This window comes from Mustelus asterias, chromosome 6 (assembly GCF_964213995.1).
Source record: "Mustelus asterias chromosome 6, sMusAst1.hap1.1, whole genome shotgun sequence".
In the NCBI taxonomy this organism is placed as follows: Eukaryota; Metazoa; Chordata; class Chondrichthyes; order Carcharhiniformes; family Triakidae; genus Mustelus; species Mustelus asterias.
This window is the reverse complement of record NC_135806.1, coordinates 51,751,191-51,768,490: the sequence shown is the minus strand read 5'-3', so window position 1 is coordinate 51,768,490 and position 17,300 is coordinate 51,751,191. Positions and strand designations below refer to the sequence as shown.

At 43.8% G+C, this 17,300-nt stretch overlaps 1 protein-coding gene across 1 annotated transcript in view; it reads right to left on the bottom strand.

Annotated features, from left to right (window-relative positions):
* Window positions 1–12,730: 12,730 nt before the first annotated feature.
* The window catches only part of carm1l (coactivator-associated arginine methyltransferase 1, like), a 124,935-nt gene continuing 120,365 nt past the window's right edge, over window positions 12,731–17,300 (bottom strand). The window contains exons 12-13 of the mRNA XM_078214302.1: window positions 16,749–16,838; window positions 12,731–14,664 (exon numbers count right to left, since the gene is read on the bottom strand). Coding sequence (XP_078070428.1) covers window positions 14,652–14,664; window positions 16,749–16,838 — 103 coding nt within the window. The 3' untranslated portion in view covers window positions 12,731–14,651. The remainder of the gene's footprint in view (window positions 14,665–16,748; window positions 16,839–17,300) is intronic.

The window sequence follows — 17,300 nt, the reverse complement described above, 5'->3', positions numbered from 1 at the left end:
AGTCTAGAAGACCCTTGGTCAGAGCTGAGAGCAAAGAAAATCAGCGGAGATTTATACGGGGGGAGGGGGGGGGGATGCGTAATGGGACAAAAGGAATATTAATGAGGATACACAAGGCTGGGAAGGTGCTAAAAAGTGTCCATTAATTGATCAGAATGTGTGAATGGCAGAACAGAGGTACAGATTGTTAAAGGACTGCCTGAGGAATGTGTCAGTGCCCTGAAAAGCGCCGGTGGGGGGGAGCGCAAGAGGGAGAGTTGGAATGGAATGGGAAAAATAGAGGTGAGAAAGAAGGATGATAAAATGGTTGTACATGTGGACAGGAGAGCAGGGTGGTGTGTTGAAGTGGCAAGCGAAGGGTCAGAGTCCTGCTTGCAGATGGACCGAAGGTGTTCAGCAAAGTGATCACCCAGTCTACGTTTGGTCTCTCCGATGTAAAGGAGACCGCATTGGGAGCAGCGAATGCGATAGACCAGATTGAAGGAGGTGCATGTGAAGCTCTGCTTCACCTAAAAGAAGTACTTAGGCCCTGGGATGGTGAGCTGGGAGGAGGTAAAGGGGCAGGTGTTGCACCTTCGACAATTGCATGGGAAGGTGCCGTGGGCAGGGGGTGAGGTGTTGATTGTGATGGAGGAGTGGAACCGGATGTCCTGAATAGAATGGTCCCTGCGGAATGCTGACAGGTGGAGTGAGGGGAAGTGTTGAGTAGTGGCGTCATGCTGGAGTTGGCGGAAATGGCAGAGGATGATCCTTTGAATGTGGAGACTGGTGGGGTGAAAAGTGAGGAGAAGTGGGGCCCTGTCTTGGCTCTGGGAGGAATGAGCAGTGGCACAGAGGATTTGGTTGAACGCGGTTGAGAACCCTGTCAACCAGTGGCGGTATTGCCGGCACTCTCCCACCCCCCCCCCCATGCCTGCAAATTTCCCCACTGCCCATTCTCCCCTTGCAAGGTGTGACACAGTTGTTAGCAGTACTGCCTCACGACACCAGGGATCCGGGTTCAATTCCGGCCTCGGGTCACAGTGTGGAGTTTGCACATTCTCCCGGTGTTTGCGTGGGTTTCCTCCGGGTGCTCCGATTTTCTACCACAGTCCAAAGATGTGCGGGTTGGGTTGATTGGCCATGCTAAATTGACCCTGGTATCAGGGGATTAGCAGAGTAAATATGTGGGGTTATGGGAATAGGGTCTGGATGGGATTATGGTGGGTGCAGATTCGATGGGCCGCACGGCCTCCTTCTGTACTATAGGGATTCTATGATGATTCTATGATTCTAACTTCCCATTTCAATGCTGCTCCCCTTCAAAGACCTCGGCACTCCCCATCTCCCGACACCAATTGGCCCAGCCCAGCACTGACCCTGCACATTTTGACACAGCTAGGTTAGCAGTGCCAATCTGTGCCTAAGGACAGTACCCGCCCAGGCAGGTCCCTCACCCCCCCTCCAGGAGGATTATACAAACCTTTGTGCCCCCGAGGAAATCCCCTCGACTGATTCACATTTTTAAGTATCCGTTATAATGAATATTCAGTGGGAGTGGGAAATTACATGCTGGGGGGCTCGATAATAAGATTGTAATATACATGAAAGCAATAAAATGATGTTCTTGCCATTTGTGGGTGTGAAGCTTGTGGTGTCACCAGTGAGGGGCATGGAAAATCAGGAAATGTGATCTCACCAGTGAGAATCTCATTTCCTGAATCGTGCCGTAGTTTTGCTGTGTCGCCATTTTTCCTGATGGCTAACGTGGACTGAAAATCATCCCCATAGAGCTGATTGAATGTTGCACTGATCCCTGCAGTTTATGGTCCATTGTGGTCCAGAAAGTCTTATGCAAAGGAAGACCAGGGATGATTTGATTTGATTTGATTTATTATTGTCACATGTATTGGGATACAGTGAAAAATATTGATTCTTGCGCGCTATACAGACAAAGCATATCGTTCATAGAGTATATAGGGGCGAAGGGAAGGAGAGGGTGCAGAATATAGTGTTACAGTAGTTTAAAAGAGTTAGAGTACAGTTTTAAAAGCATAGAACGAGAGTAAAGGACTGAATTAGAGAGTATATGGAGACAGGTCACAAGAAGTTGCCTTGCTCCGGTGCCCTCTTGAAAAGTGTGTGGTATGAGATTCATGTGATGGGACTGTGTTTCTCTGAATTTGGGTCTGGGTGAGAGATCATAGGACTTGGGAGCGGAAGTAGGCCATTTGGCCCATCGGGTCTGTTCTGCCATTCAATGAGATCATGATATAATCCTCAACTCAATTTTCCCGCCTTTTACCCATAACCCTTGATTCCCTTACTAATTAAAAATCTACCCCAGCTTTAACATACTTAAAGACCTAACCTCTAAAGCTCTCTGCGGTAAAGAATTCTACAGATTCACTACCCTCTGAGAGGAGAAATTCCTCCTCATCTCTTCTTAACTAGGCAACCCCTTACTGTGAGATTATGCTCTCTGGTCCTGGACTCTCCCATAAGGGGAAACAACCTCTCATATTCTACCCTGTCAAGCCCCCTGAGAATCCTATATATCTCAATAAGGTCACCTCTCTCTCTTCTAAACTCCAATGAGTACAGGCCCAACCTACTTAACCTCTCCTCAGAAGAAAATCCCTCCATACCTGGGATCAACCTACTGAACCTTCTCTGGATTGCCTCCAATGCCGGTATATGTTTCCTTAGATAAGGGAACGAAACCTGTTCACAGTACTCTAGGTGTGGTCTAACTCGTGCCTTGTCTAGTTTTAGCAAGATTTCCCTATTTTTATACTCCATTCCCTTTAAAATAAAGACTAACATTCCATTTCCCTTCCCTATTACCTGCTGAATTTGCATGCTAGCTTTGTGTGATTTATGCACAAGGACCCCCAAAGCCCTCTGTGCTGAAGTTTTCTGCAGTCTTTCTCCATTTAAATCGGCTGCCATCAGTGGTGGTGGAGGCAAACTCAATAGGGTCTTTTAAGAGACTCCTGGATGAGTACATGGGACTTAATAGGATGGAGGGTTATAGGTAGGCCTAAAAGGTAGGGATATGTTCGGCACAACTTGTGGGGCCGAAGGGCCTGTTTTGTGCTGTCGTTTTCTATGCCTATGTTTCTAAATAGTATTCAGCTTCTTTATTCTTCCTACCAAAGTGCATAACTTTGCATTTTCTATATTCCACCTGCCAAGTTTCTGCCCACTCATCTAACCTCTGAAGTCTCTTCCTCACTACTTGCCTTCTCACCTATTTTTGTGACATCCGCAAACTTGGCAATAGTACATTCATTTCCTGCATCCAAGTCATTAATATGTATTGTAACTAATTGAGGTTCCAGCACTGATCCCTGTGGCACTCCACTAGTTACAAGTTGCTGTCCTGAAAATGCCCCTTTTATCACAACTCTCTGTCTTCTATCACTGAGCCAATCCTCTATCCATGCTAATATAGTACCCTCTACTTATCCTATTAAGTGGCCTTTTCTGTGCTACTTTATCCACGTATATTGTATCAATTGGTTCCCCTTTATCTATCTTGCTCATTATTATCTCAAAGAATTCTAATAGATTTGTCAGACATTATTGCCCCTTCATGAAGCCGTGCTGACTCTGCTTGATTATATTATGTATTTCTAAATGTTCTGCTATTACATTCTTTATAACATTTTCCCAATGACAGAGGTTAAGCTAACTGGCTTATAGTTATCTGTTTTTTGTCTGCCTCCCTTTTTGCATAAGGGTGTTACATTGACAGTTTTATATTCCTCTGGGACTTTTCCAGAATTTTAGGGTTCTTGGAAGATTACTACCAGTGCATCTACTATGTAGTTACTTTCTTTAATATCCTGTGATGCAACCCATCAGGTCCGGGGACTTATTGGCCTTTTCCCCAATTAATTTCCCCAGTACTTTTTCTCTAGTGATAGTTATTGCATTTATTTCCTCCCCCCCTCCTTCTGCTCCTTGATTATTTAGTTTTTGGAATGTTATTATCATCTTCCACTCTGAAGATTGATGCAAAGTATTTGTTTAACTCCTCTACCATTTCCTGGTTCCCCATTATTATTTCCCCAGTCTCATTGTCTAAATTCACTTTGGCTTCTCTCTTCCTTCTTGTGGGTCAAATCTCAAACAATGACGAGAGAGAGTACAGGAATGAAATAGAGAATCTGGCGAACTGGTGTGATAACAATAGTCTCTCCCTCAATGTCAACAAAACAAAGGAGGTTGTCATCGACGTCAGGAAGCGTAAAAGAGAACATGCCCCTGTCTACATTAATGGGGATGAAGTAGAAATGGTTGAAAGCTTCAGGTGTCCAAATCACCAACAACCTGTCCTGGTCCCCCCATGCCGACACTATAGTTTAGAAAGCCCACCAACACCTATACTTTCTCAGAAGACTAAGGAAATTTGGCATGCCAGCTACGACTCTCTCCAACTTTTACAGATGCTCCATAGAAAGCATTCTTTCTGGTTGTACCACAGCTTGGTATGGCTCCTGCTCTGCCCAAGACAGCAAGAAACTACAAAAGGTCGTGAATGTAGCCCAATCCATCATGCAAAGTAGCCTCCCATCCATTGACTCTGTCTACACTTCTCGCTGCCTCAGCAAAGCAGCCGGCATAATTAAGGACCCCATGCACCCCGGACATTCTCTCTTCCACCTTTTTTCATCGGGAAAAGGAAACAAAAGTCTGAGGTCACGTACCAACTCAAGAACCGCTTCTTCCTGCTGCTGTCAGACTTTTAAATGGACCTACCTCGCATTAAGTCAATCTTTCTCTACACCCTAGCTATGACTGTAACACTACATCCTGCACTCTCTGGTTTCCTTCTCTATGAATGGTATGCTTTGTCTGTATAGCGCGCAAGAATCAATACTTTTCACTGTATGTTAATACATGTGACAATAATAAATCAAATCAAATCTTATAGATTTAAAGAAGCTCTTGCTGTTCATTTTTATATTGTTAGTTTACCCTCAGTTTATGATCTCCCTTTTTATTAATTTTTTTGGTAATTTTATTTGTTGGTTTTTCCCAATCATCTGATTTATCACTAATCTTTGCCACATTATACATTTTTTTAGTTCAATACTATCCCTAACTTCCTTGGTTAACCATGCTTGCTTTATCCCCTTCCTAGAATCCTTCTTCTTCACTGGGATATACTGCGGAGGCTTTGGAGCACAGTGGAGGCCAGGTCATTGAGTGTCTTTAAGACAGAGATAGATAGGTTCTTGATTAATAAGGAGATCGGGGTTATGGGGAAAAGGCAGGAGAATGGGGCTGAGAAAAATATCAGCCATGATTGAATGGCAGAGCAGACTCGATGGGCCAAGTGGCCTAATTCTGCTCCTATGTCTTATGGTCTTAATATGAGTCATGAGCTATTTTCATAAACATCTGCCATTGCTGATCAACCCTCTTTTCTGCTGAACTCCTTTCCCAGTCCACTCCAACCAACTCTGCCCTCATTCTTTTTTACAATTACCCTTATTTAAGTGTAGCACTGTTGTTTCTGACCCAAGTTTTTCACTCTCAAACTGAATGCTAAATTTTCCCATGTTATAGTCACTGTTTCTTCGGGGATTGTTTATTAAACCTGCCTCATTATACATTACCAGATCAAGATTGCCTGATCCCTGGTTAGATCCACAACATATTGTCCAGAATACACACTACATCCTTCATGCCGGCGGGACTTTCCCATCCCTTTCATGTGATTTATTGTCACATGTATTGGAATACAGTGAAAAGTATTGTTTCTTGTGCGCTATACAGACAAAGCATACCATTTATAAAGTACACGAGGAGAAGGAAAGGCGAGAGTGCAGAATATAGTGTTACATAGAATCATAGAATCCCTACAGTGCAGAAGGAGGCCATTCGGCCCATCGAGTCTGCACCGACCACAATCCCACCCAGGCCCTACCCCCACATATTTTACCCGCTAATCCCACTAACCTACACATCCCAGGACTCTAAGGGGCAATTTTTTTTTTAACCTGGCCAATCAACCTAACCTGCACATCTTTGGACTGTGGGAGGAAACCGGAGCACCCGGAGGAAACCCACGCAGACACGAGGAGAATGTGCAAACTCCACACAGACAGTGACCCGAGCCGGGAATCGAACCCGGGACCCTGGAGCTGTGAAGCAGCAGTGCTAACCACTGTGCTACCATGCCGTTACAGTCACAGCTAGGGTGTAGAGAAAAATCAGCTGAATGTATTACAGATCCATTCAAAAGTCTGATGGCAGCAGGGAAAAAACTGTTCTCGAGTTGGTTGGTATTTGACCTCAGCCTTTTGTATCTTTTTCCTAATGGAGGAAGGTGGAAGAGAGAATGTCTGGCGTGCGTGGGTTCCTTGATTATGCTGGCTGCTTTTCCGAGGCAGCGGGAAGTGTAGACAGAGTCAATGAATGGGAGGCTGGTTTGCGTGAATGGGAGGCTGGTTTGCGTGATGGCCAGCTGTCAAATTCTCTGACCTCACTGCAGTGGGAGCGTGGTGTTATTGGCAGGTAAGATCATGCTCTTTGCATTCTCCCTCGGCTATCTCTGTCAATTTGATTTACCCAATCTACATGAAGATTAAAGTCACCCGTGATTGAAGTACTCCCTTTTAAACATGCCCTTATTATCTCCTGATTTATTCTTTGTCCCACAGCAAGGACAACAACCTCCCTTGTTCCAACAAAATATATACAGAAATAAATTGCATGGAACCAGAGCAGAGAAGCTGTAGCAGCTGCATAAAAGCTTCCATCACCAGGTGGCACCACGTTCATTCAGCAATTTATTTTCTCTCTCTGGGAAGCACAGAGGTCCCAGCATCCACCTGATAGGTTAACTACCGTGCAGTGTCAGACTTACATGATAATCAGAGGTCACCACCACATATGTGGGGAATATTATGTGGCTGCTAATCAGTCAAGCCGTTCTAGAAGCCCTGGATTACTATGCATAACAATTCCTTGTTATCATTGCGGTCCATCATTTTATAAGAGAACAATCAGACCCAACCCCCAGCACAGATTAGTGTGATAAATTCATTCATAATATATTCACCATAATGAATATCTTGATATCTCACACTGAAATGAAGCTAACTATGTCAGAGATTACACAGAGGGTGGCACAGTAGTTAGCTCTGCTGCCTCACAGCGCCAGGGACCTGGGATCAATTCCCAGCTTGGGTGAGTGTGTGTGTGTGTGTGTGTGTGTGTGCGTGAGAGTTTCCACATTCTCTCCCGTGCGTGCGTGGGTTTCCTCCGGGTGCTCTGGTTTCCTCCCACAGCCTGAAAGTCATGCTGGTTAGGTTGATTGGCGATGTTAAATTCTCCCTCAATGTATCTGAACAGCTTCCAGAGTCTAGCAGATTTTCATAGATTATAGAATCGAGAGTGCAGAAGGAGGCCATTTGGCCCATCGAGCCTGCACTGACAACAATCCCACCCAGATCCTACTCCCGTAATCCCACATATTTACCCTCCTAGTCCTCCTGACATTAAGGGGCAATTTATCATGGCCAATCAACCTAACCCGCACGTCTTTGGACTGTGGGAGGAAACCGGAGCACCCGGAGGAAACCCACGCAGACACAGGGAGAACGTGCCAACTCCACGCAGACAGTGACCTGAGGCCGGAATCGAACCTGGGTCCTTGGCGTTGTGAGGCAGCAGTGTCAACACTGTACCACCCTAGTACCTCCGTAACTTCACAGCTGTGTTAATGTAAGCTTACTTGTGACAATAATACTTAAACCCAGCGATCTTGCAGAAAATGTTATCTTTTGGTTGCATATAATCATTTTTGTTACAAATTTCAGGTTTGCCTGAGGTACTCTCTCATATTTTCTCCATTAAACAGATTTGTTAAGGAGTCTACTCAAACCGTTCAGTACCTAATCCTACAGTCATATCACCTGAGGCCGTAACAATAAAGTGACGTGATCCAAATTGGATATCATAGGCTGGATTTATAGGAATCACTTTGGCCGGGATGGAGCCGTGAGGGATGAAAACACCAAAGTGGGCTGGTGCCACTACTCAAACTGCTGGAGGAGCATTACAATACATTCTATTTACCTTAAAGAACTAAAATGCACTTTTAAAATACAATTTTAACTGAAAGACAAATCAGCAATTTTTCCCATTCACTATCTAACCTAATTTTTATTAACATCGCATTTCGTTTCTGTGCTGCGTTTTCACCCCTAACCTCTCTTACTAGAAGTGGGCAGCAAAGGAGTCTGGGAAGGGTTTTTATTTTAACTTTAAAAGTCAGTTACCTGGGAGGTTCCCCCTCAGTAGTAGTTTTTTTTTCTCTCGGGCCCCTAGCCCTATAAATTGGTGCAGAGGAGATACCCGATCCTCTACACTGGTAGAGGATCCCACCCTTCCATCCTCCTCTAACCTAATTATAAGTGTGGGGAAGTTTTTTGTTTTCTTTTTTTCTTGCTGGTAATGGCTTCAGGGATGGCAGTTCAGGCAGTATGCTGCATCTCCTGTGGGATGTATGTGGTGAGGAAATCCAGTAGTGTTTCAGGAGATTTTAGTTGTAAGAAGTGCATTAGATTGCAGCTTCTGGAGGAGCGTGTAAAGGAGCTGGAGGGGGAGGTAGAGGAACTCCGCATAATTCGGGAGGCGGAGGTGGAAGTTGATAGGAGTTATAGAGAAATAGTAACTCCTAGAAATGAGGCTTGGGTCAATGCCAGGAGGAGGGGTAAGAAGCAATCGGGAAGACAATCCCCTGGGGCGGTTCCCCTCCATAATAGGTTTTCGGTGCTGGAGGCTACAGTTGAGGAGGAATCAACTGAGCATAGAGAGCAGATCTCTGGGGGTGAGCCGAGTGAGAAAGCTCAGGTGGTTAGGGGCTGTAAAAGACTGGGCCTTGTGATTGGGGACTCCACAATTAAGGGGACAGATAGGAGGGTCGGAACTAAAGGTAGGGACTCAGGGTTGGTGTGTTGCCTACCAGGGGCTGGGGTCCGGGATGTGTCTGACAGGGTATTCAGGACTCTTAGGGGGGAGGGAGATAAACCACAAGTTATTGTACATGTGGGGACACACGACATAGGGAGGATAGGGGAAGGGGATATTAGGCAGGGATTTATGGAGTTGGGGTGGAAACTAAAGGCCAAGACTGACAGAGTGGTTATCTCTGGACTCTTGCCTGTACCACGGGATAGTTTAGAGAGGAATAGGGAGAGGGAAGGTTTGAATTCATGGCTGAGGGGATGGTGCAGGAGGGAGGGGTTCAGGTACTTAAGCAATTGGGGCTCGTACTGGGGAAGGTGTGACCTCTATGAGAAGGATGGTCTACACCTTAATCAGAAGGGGACCAATATCCTGGGGGGTAAATTTGCTAAGGCCATGCAGGGAGGTTTAAACTGATTCGGGGGGGGGGAGGGATCCTGAGTAGTGGGGCTGAAAGTGAGGGATGCATGGATGGGGATTGCAATGCACGGCATTGCAGAGGTGGGGTGGAGCAGGGTTTGAAATGTGTATACTTCAATGCCAGGAGTATTCGCAATAAAGTGGGTGAACTTGCAGCGTGGATCAGTACCTGGGACTTCGATGTTGTGGCTATTTCAGAGACATGGATAGAGCAGGGGCAGGAATGGATGCTGCAGGTCCCGGGGTTCAAATGTTTTTGTCGAAGTAGGGAAGGAGGTAGAAGAGGGGGAGGGGTAGCATTATTGGTCAGAGATTGTATCACAGTGTCAGAGAGGAGGTTTGATGAGGACTTATCTGTTGAGGTAGTATGGGCGGAGATTAGAAATAGGAGAGGAGAGGTCACCCTGTTGGGAGTCTTTTATAGACCTCCTAAAAGTTCTAGAGAGGTTGAGGAAAGGATTGCGGAGTCAATCCTGCTTAGGAGTGAAAGTAATAGGGCAATTGTTATGGGGGATTTTAACTTGACTAATATTGACTGGAATTGTTATAGCTCTAGCTCGTTAGAGGGGTCAGTTTTTGTTCAAAGCGTGCAGGAAGGTTTTTTGACTCAGTATGTAGACAGGCCAACTAGAGGTGAGGCTATATTGGATCTGGTGCTGGGAAATGAGCCAGACCAGGTGCTAGACTTGGAAGTTGGTGTGCATTTTGGTGATAGTGACCACAATTCGGTTACGTTCACCTTAGTGATGGAAAGGGATAGGCATGAACCTCGGGCCAGTGGTTTTAGCTGGGGGAAGGGTAATTATGAGGCTATTAGGAGAGAATTAGGAAACATAGGTTGGACTAGGAGATTACAGGGACTGGGAACGTCCGACATGTGGAGTTTTTTCAAGGAGCAGCTACTGCGAGTCTGTGATAGGTATGTCCCTGTCAGGCAAGGAGGAATTGGTAGGGCTAGGGAACCGTGGTGCACCAAAAAAGTTTCTTTGTTGGTTAAAAAGAAAAAGGAGGCTTATGTTCGGATGAGACGTGAGCACTCGGGTAGTGCACTAGAAAGCTTTAGATTGGCTAAGAGGGAGTTGAAGAGCGAGCTTAGAAGGGCTAAAAGGGGACATGAGAAGACTTTGGCGGATAGGGTTAAAGAGAATCCTAAGGCGTTCTATAGGTATGTCAAGAACAGAAGGTTGGTTAGGGCAAGTTTAGGGCCAGTTATAGATGGCAGAGGGAAGTTATGTGTGGAACCGGAGGAGATTGGTGAAGCATTGAACCAATATTTCTCTTCGGTGTTCACGCAAGGGGACATGAATATAGCTGAGGAGGACACTGGGTTGCAAGGGAGTAGAATAGACAGTATTACAGTTGATAAGGAGGATGTGCAGGATATTCTGGAGGGTCTGAAAATAGATAAATCCCCTGGTCCGGATGGGATTTATCCAAGGATTCTCTGGGAGGCAAGAGAAGTGATTGCAGAGCCTCTGGCTCTGATCTTCAGGTCGTCGTTGGCCTCTGGTATAGTACCAGAAGATTGGAGGTTAGCGAATGTTGTCCCATTGTTTAAGAAGGGGAACAGAGACTTCCCCGGGAATTATAGACCGGTGAGTCTCACTTCTGTTGTCGGCAAGATGTTGGAAAAAATTATAAGGGATAGGATTTATAGTTATTTGGAGAGTAATGAATTGATAGGTGATAGTCAGCATGGTTTTGTGGCAGGTAGGTCGTGCCTTACTAACCTTATTGAGTTTTTTGAGAAAGTGACCAAGGAGGTGGATGGGGGCAAGGCAGTGGACGTGGTATATATGGATTTTAGTAAGGCGTTTGATAAGGTTCACCATGGTAGGCTTCTGCAGAAAATGCAGATGTATGGGATTGGGGGTGATCTAGGAAATTGGATCAGGAATTGGCTAGCGGATAGGAAACAGAGGGTGGTGGTTGATAGTAAATATTCATCATGGAGTGCGGTTACAAGTGGTGTACCTCAGGGATCTGTTTTGGGGCCACTGCTGTTTGTAATATTTATTAATGATCTGAATGAGGGTATAGTTGGGTGGATTAGCAAATTTGCTGATGACACCAAAGTCGGTGGTGTGGTAGACAGTGAGGAAGGGTGTCGTAGTTTGCAGGAAGACTTAGACAGGTTGCAAAGTTGGGCCGAGAGGTGGCGGATGGAGTTTAATGCGGAGAAGTGTGAGGTAATTCACTTTGGTAGGAATAACAGATGTGTTGAGTATAGGGCTAACGGGAGGACTTTGAATAGTGTGGAGGAGCAGAGGGATCTAGGTGTATGTGTGCATAGATCCCTGAAAGTTGGGAATCAAGTAGATAAGGTTGTTAAGAAGGCATATGGTGTCTTGGCGTTTATTGGTAGGGGGATTGAATTTAGGAGTCGTAGCGTTATGTTGCAACTGTACACAACTCTGGTGCGGCCGCACTTGGAGTACTGTGTGCAGTTCTGGTCCCCACATTACAGGAAGGATGTGGAGGCTTTGGAGAGGGTGCAGAGGAGGTTTACCAGGATGTTGCCTGGTATGGAGGGGAGATCCTATGAGGAGAGGCTGAGGGATTTGGGATTGTTTTCGCTGGAAAGGCGGCGGCTAAGAGGGGATCTTATTGAAACATATAAGATGATTAGAGGTTTAGATAGGGTGGATAGTGATAGCCTTTTTCCTCTGATGGAGAAATCCAGCACGAGGGGGCATGGCTTTAAATTGAGGGGGGGTAGTTATAGAACCGATGTCAGGGGTAGGTTCTTTACCCAGAGGGTGGTGAGGGATTGGAATGCCCTGCCAGCATCAGTAGTAAATGCGCCTAGTTTGGGGGCGTTTAAGAGATCCGTAGATAGGTTCATGGACGAAAAGAAATTGGTTTAGGTTGGAGGGTCACAGTTTTTTTTTTAACTGGTCGGTGCAACATCGTGGGCCGAAGGGCCTGTTCTGCGCTGTAATGTTCTATGTTCTATGTTCTACTGCAAGTTTTATTTTAATTTAAAAAACCTTCCAAACCTTTTATTTCTTTCTTCTTCCTCCTGTTTTCCCACTATCCATTTTGAAGTTGGGAACATACTTGGAAAAAGAGAGATTAGATAGGTTGAAAAGTGGCTGCGAAGGGTAGTTTTCCACAAACCCACATTTTGATTTTAAATTGATGTTGAAAGGGTTATAATGGGAACTGCTCTAAATGTGAAATTGTATGCATTGGCAAAAGGATGGCATGGACTACAAAATAAACTATGGACTTGCCCAGATATCGACATTTTACTAATTAGAAAGGTGTACCAGATCTTTAATGTTTGATGAAAAAAGTTCAAGCAAGTGTTAAGATGAATACAGACTCAATAACACAACATGAGACAATTCTGCAGTTTATTTTCTTTCTATTAGATGATACAAGCAAAAGCCATTGTTATGAGGTAGCCTTTTCGTATATCATTCAGTTCAAATGAGATGTTATGCTACTGATAGTACCTGGTTTTGTGCAGTGAGCAGCAGGTTCCTGGCCTGTGACTCAGACTTTTATTACAAAAACAATTGTATTGACTTGGCCAATTCTGACTGCACTCGTCCAGTCAATTACTATCAGTGTCATAAATATGGATTCTCCATTCTCTAAAAGAAATGTATCGTTATAGATACAAGAGTTTGAGCTTCATCTCTAACAATTTCTGTTTTGCACACATCAGAAAGTATCTCCCTTAAATTCTGCATTTTGAGTCACACACAAGTTTCAGATACACAATAGATTTCAGAGTCTGAATAGTTGCCTTTAAAAATGCTGATATTCTAGTAAATTCAGATTCTTAAACTGTTTTTCAGCAGATAAAAGGGGAGGGGCTACAATCTCTTTGGAAGGAAATCGTGGCAAGGTCTTCAATTCCCTTATAGTTCACAATTGCGTGTGTGTGTAATTTGATGCATCATCAGAGCTGGCAATTAGTCTGCAGCCTTTTGGGAAAGTGACCTTCCAGATGTCTTGTGGCCTGGAGGTGCTTTGGCCACATGTGAATTTGCAAAAGTGTTACTAAGTGTAGTCTTCTAGGCATCCCTGGAAAACTAAACAAAACACTTGTCTAATTTTCTCAAAAGCTCTTTCTTCAATCTTGACTTCAAATTACTGGTTCAAAGTCATTGTATACCTTTCACAAATACAGTCTTAGAAAAATAAATATAGAGTTGACCAACTACTTTGGTTTCCTTTTGGAGTGGGTGAACTGGTGACACTTGGACAACTCCTACAAATAACAATAAGCAACAACAATAATTCTGTACAAGAGGCCTAAATACGGAGTTTGGTAGCACATTGGCCTTGCGCTTCCCATGGCTGGCCCTTGCAAGATGACTTCCATGATAAAACCACCCATAGCTTGGCAGAAGTTGGAACTAACTGGCAGTCGTGGTTAAAAATACTGCAAGTAAGGCTGGTTTGGAAAATGCAGTTCCCAGCTGGTGCAGTAGTGGGTCCCCTTCTGACCTTCAGGTTGTTCTTCATTGTTGGGGCAGAGTCGAGGGTGTTTTACTCTACATTTGGTTTTGTATCCAACCCAGGAACGAAGGCTTAGCATTGGATTACAAAATAAGTCGCATCCCCCAATTTAAAGTTTCATTATGAAAGTAAATAATTCTAGGTTGGAGGCTGTACAGCGCTCATATTTTCCACTGCAATGTGGCTACATATGAATAATACATTACACAGAATCCCAATATATAAATAAGCCATACCTATTAAATGTCTGATTCTAAAATCTTTTCCTCTAATCAAGACATGAAGCATTTTCTCATGTGGTCTATCCATTATTATTAAAGTTGCAATAAAAAAGTCACATCACTGTGCAGCTTGTAACTGTCCAATTCACACAACATTTTTGATTAGATCTGACCTACTACAGATCATCTGACGATGTGCACAGACACATACACATGTATAAAACTGTAAATATCCAAACGATCATCACATTACTTTTGTTGTTTTGCAGCTGTCAGCCGATGGTTTGCTTGGCTGCCTTTGGCTGATTCAAGAGCTCAGACTATATTTTGCATGAGTGCAGAATAACAACATCAATTCACACAATGTGTGTTTATTCATTCATTAATAAAGACCAAATAAAATGTTCTAGAAAAGGGGTTATTGCAACTTGGAGGCATCGCCAAAAAGTCTGATTCTAATTCCACCCAAACATTGTTGCATTGCAGTCCTGTGCCTATGCATCTCCTGAGTATCTTGTTCGGTAGATATGCTGGTGTTGGTTTAGAGAGGGAGATTTCGGAAGAGTTTCATTCGTAGGAACTGATGAGCAAACAGAAAGCAAAAATAAGAGAAGGAAGAAACTGAGGACTCAAAAGAAGCAATTGTTATCTGACTTCTATTCTTGTTAGTAAGAAGATTTATGCTGCAAAGATTAACTCGGAATTTCAAAGTTTGTTTGAATGCTGAAGAACACTTTCAAATTGTAAAATATTTATTTTCTTTCTTTTAATTTCCCCGAAAGAAAAGCTTTCTGTGGCTGTATCTCATACATGCATTTTGTGATGCTTTCTCGTTGGTTCCAGTCCAGTATACAGGGTTCTTTCAACAACAATAGTGACTTGTATTCTGTTCGCATCTTTAGCATTGTAAAAATGTCCCAAGGCAACTCACAGGAACATCATCAGACAAAATATGGTGACAAGTCACATAAGGAGGTGTTAGCACAAGTGAGCAAAGAGGTATGATCATGGCTGATCCTCTATCTCAACACCATTCTCCCGCACTGTCCTCATATCCCTTGAAGCCTTTAGAATCTAGAAATCTATCTATTTCCTTCTTAAATCTATTCAGTGACTTGTAACTTTCCGAGGTAGAGAATGCCACAGGCTCACTATCCTCTGAACAAAGTCATTTTTCCTCATCTCAGTCCGAAATGGCCTACCCTGTATCCTGAGACCGTGACTTCTTGTTCTAGATGTCCCACAGCCAGAGGAAACAGTGGACGGGAGTTTACAGCCTTGCTCAGGCAAGACCGGAATTTCCCGCTCGAAGCCAATGGAGATTTCTGTTGTCAGACCCTCACCCGCGCCGATTCCGTGGCGGGTGAGGTGATAGAGTTTCGGTCATAATCTCTGCACCCAGAGCTGTTGTCCAGCCCTGTCAGAATAAAGCCTTGCAATTGTGTTTCTTTCTCACAGCAGTTTCCAAATTCTCAAAAATATTCAACCTTTTTGAAAAACCCAGTCAGTCATTCAGATGGGAAGTGCAACACCTCAATTATTTACAAATGCTCTTGTTTCAATGGCAGTCAAAGTCACCATGCATTCCATCAAGTGACTTTGAGAAAGTGCTGACAGGTACTATTGCCATTGAGAAATTGTCTGACTGCAGCAAAGATACCAGGGTAGATGCTGAGGGAAGACAAACATTTCCCCACTAGAGGTGAGAAGGAAAAGACAATATGAAGGGAACTCATGACATTCATTCAGTCCAAGGGGTGATTAGCTGAGACCTAGGAACAAGTTTATTGCCTGTTATGGGTCAGAGGCAATGCACAGGAATGTAACAACATAATTTTACCGGCCCGTCTGCCACGCGGATCGGAGCGGGTAAGGGGCAGATCATGGGAAGGTTCTTTGACCTCGGGTGGGATTTTACGGTTTCGGGATGAGTGAGGCCGTAAAATCCTGCCCGCAGTTTGAGGAAAAGGCAGTAAACCTCTTAGGACTGAGGTGAGGAGAAGTTTCTTCACCCAGAGAGTGGTGAAGCTGTGGAATTCATTATCACAGAATGAGGCCAAAACGTTGTGTGATTTCAAGAAGAAATTAGATATAGCTCTTGGGGCTAAAGGGATCAAGGGGTATGGAGGGGAAGGCGGGATCAGGGTATCAAATTTGATGATCAGCCATGATCAAAATGAATGGCAGAACAGGCTCAAAGGCCAAATAGTCTACTCCTGCTTCTAGTTTCTATGTTTCTACTGTATACACCTATCTAATACCTTATGCCAGTGGTTCCCAAAGGGTGCGGCGAGAGAGGATGGCAAGTGTGGCGGGAAGATTCAAGGACAATCAAAGAAACATTTAAACATGGTTTAAACAAGCATTGTTTTATACTTTCTGTATGTCCCATGATCATATTATAAAGTAGTTGTGTTCTATGTTATGAATCAATAGGAGTTGTTTTTTTTTGTTTTTGAATGTATTCCTTATCGATAAAAAATTCGGTGTGGTGCGAGCAAATTTTTATTCCGAAAGTGCGGCCCAGTGAAAAAAGTTTGGGAACCACTGCATTATGCTTAAAACATTCGACAAATCAGTAATGCTATGCCACTTTCACACTGTTCCAAGGAATGTTGTAATGATGAATTCTGGTATTTTATTAAACAAAATTGAAAAACTTACCTAAAGAAAGGATTCTTTAAGTCTAGTAGGTTTCCAGACTTGAAGCCAGTTTGGTCCACCATAGCCATAATGTGAATATCATAGCTTTGTCTGTCATATAAAAGCAGAAGGAAACACAAGTAAACTTACTTGACACGGTCTTTTATGCAAGATTCAGGGGATAGGGTCTTATTACTTCTGGGAAAGTTGTGGACAAATTGCTTCCCAACTGTAGAAGGGTCATATGGACTCGGAATGTTAACTTCTCTCTCCATAGATGCTGCCAGATCTGCTGAGTTTATCCAGCATTTTCTGTTTTTATTGCTTCCTAACTGCTACTTTGACTGACACTTTGGAAATACTATAAGATACAGATAGTTTCTTATGGCAATGTTATTTCCCCCTTCCAATGAGCAATTCTTTGCCAGATTAATTTTCATTTGCCTAGCTTCAAAAAAAGATGAGGTGCTGATGCAACTCCTGCTGTTCTGATCCCTGCTCCAGTGGGTAGGCAGGACACAAATGCAGCTTCCTTGCTAAAAATGAAATCCCTGTTTTAAAGGGCTTTCAAAA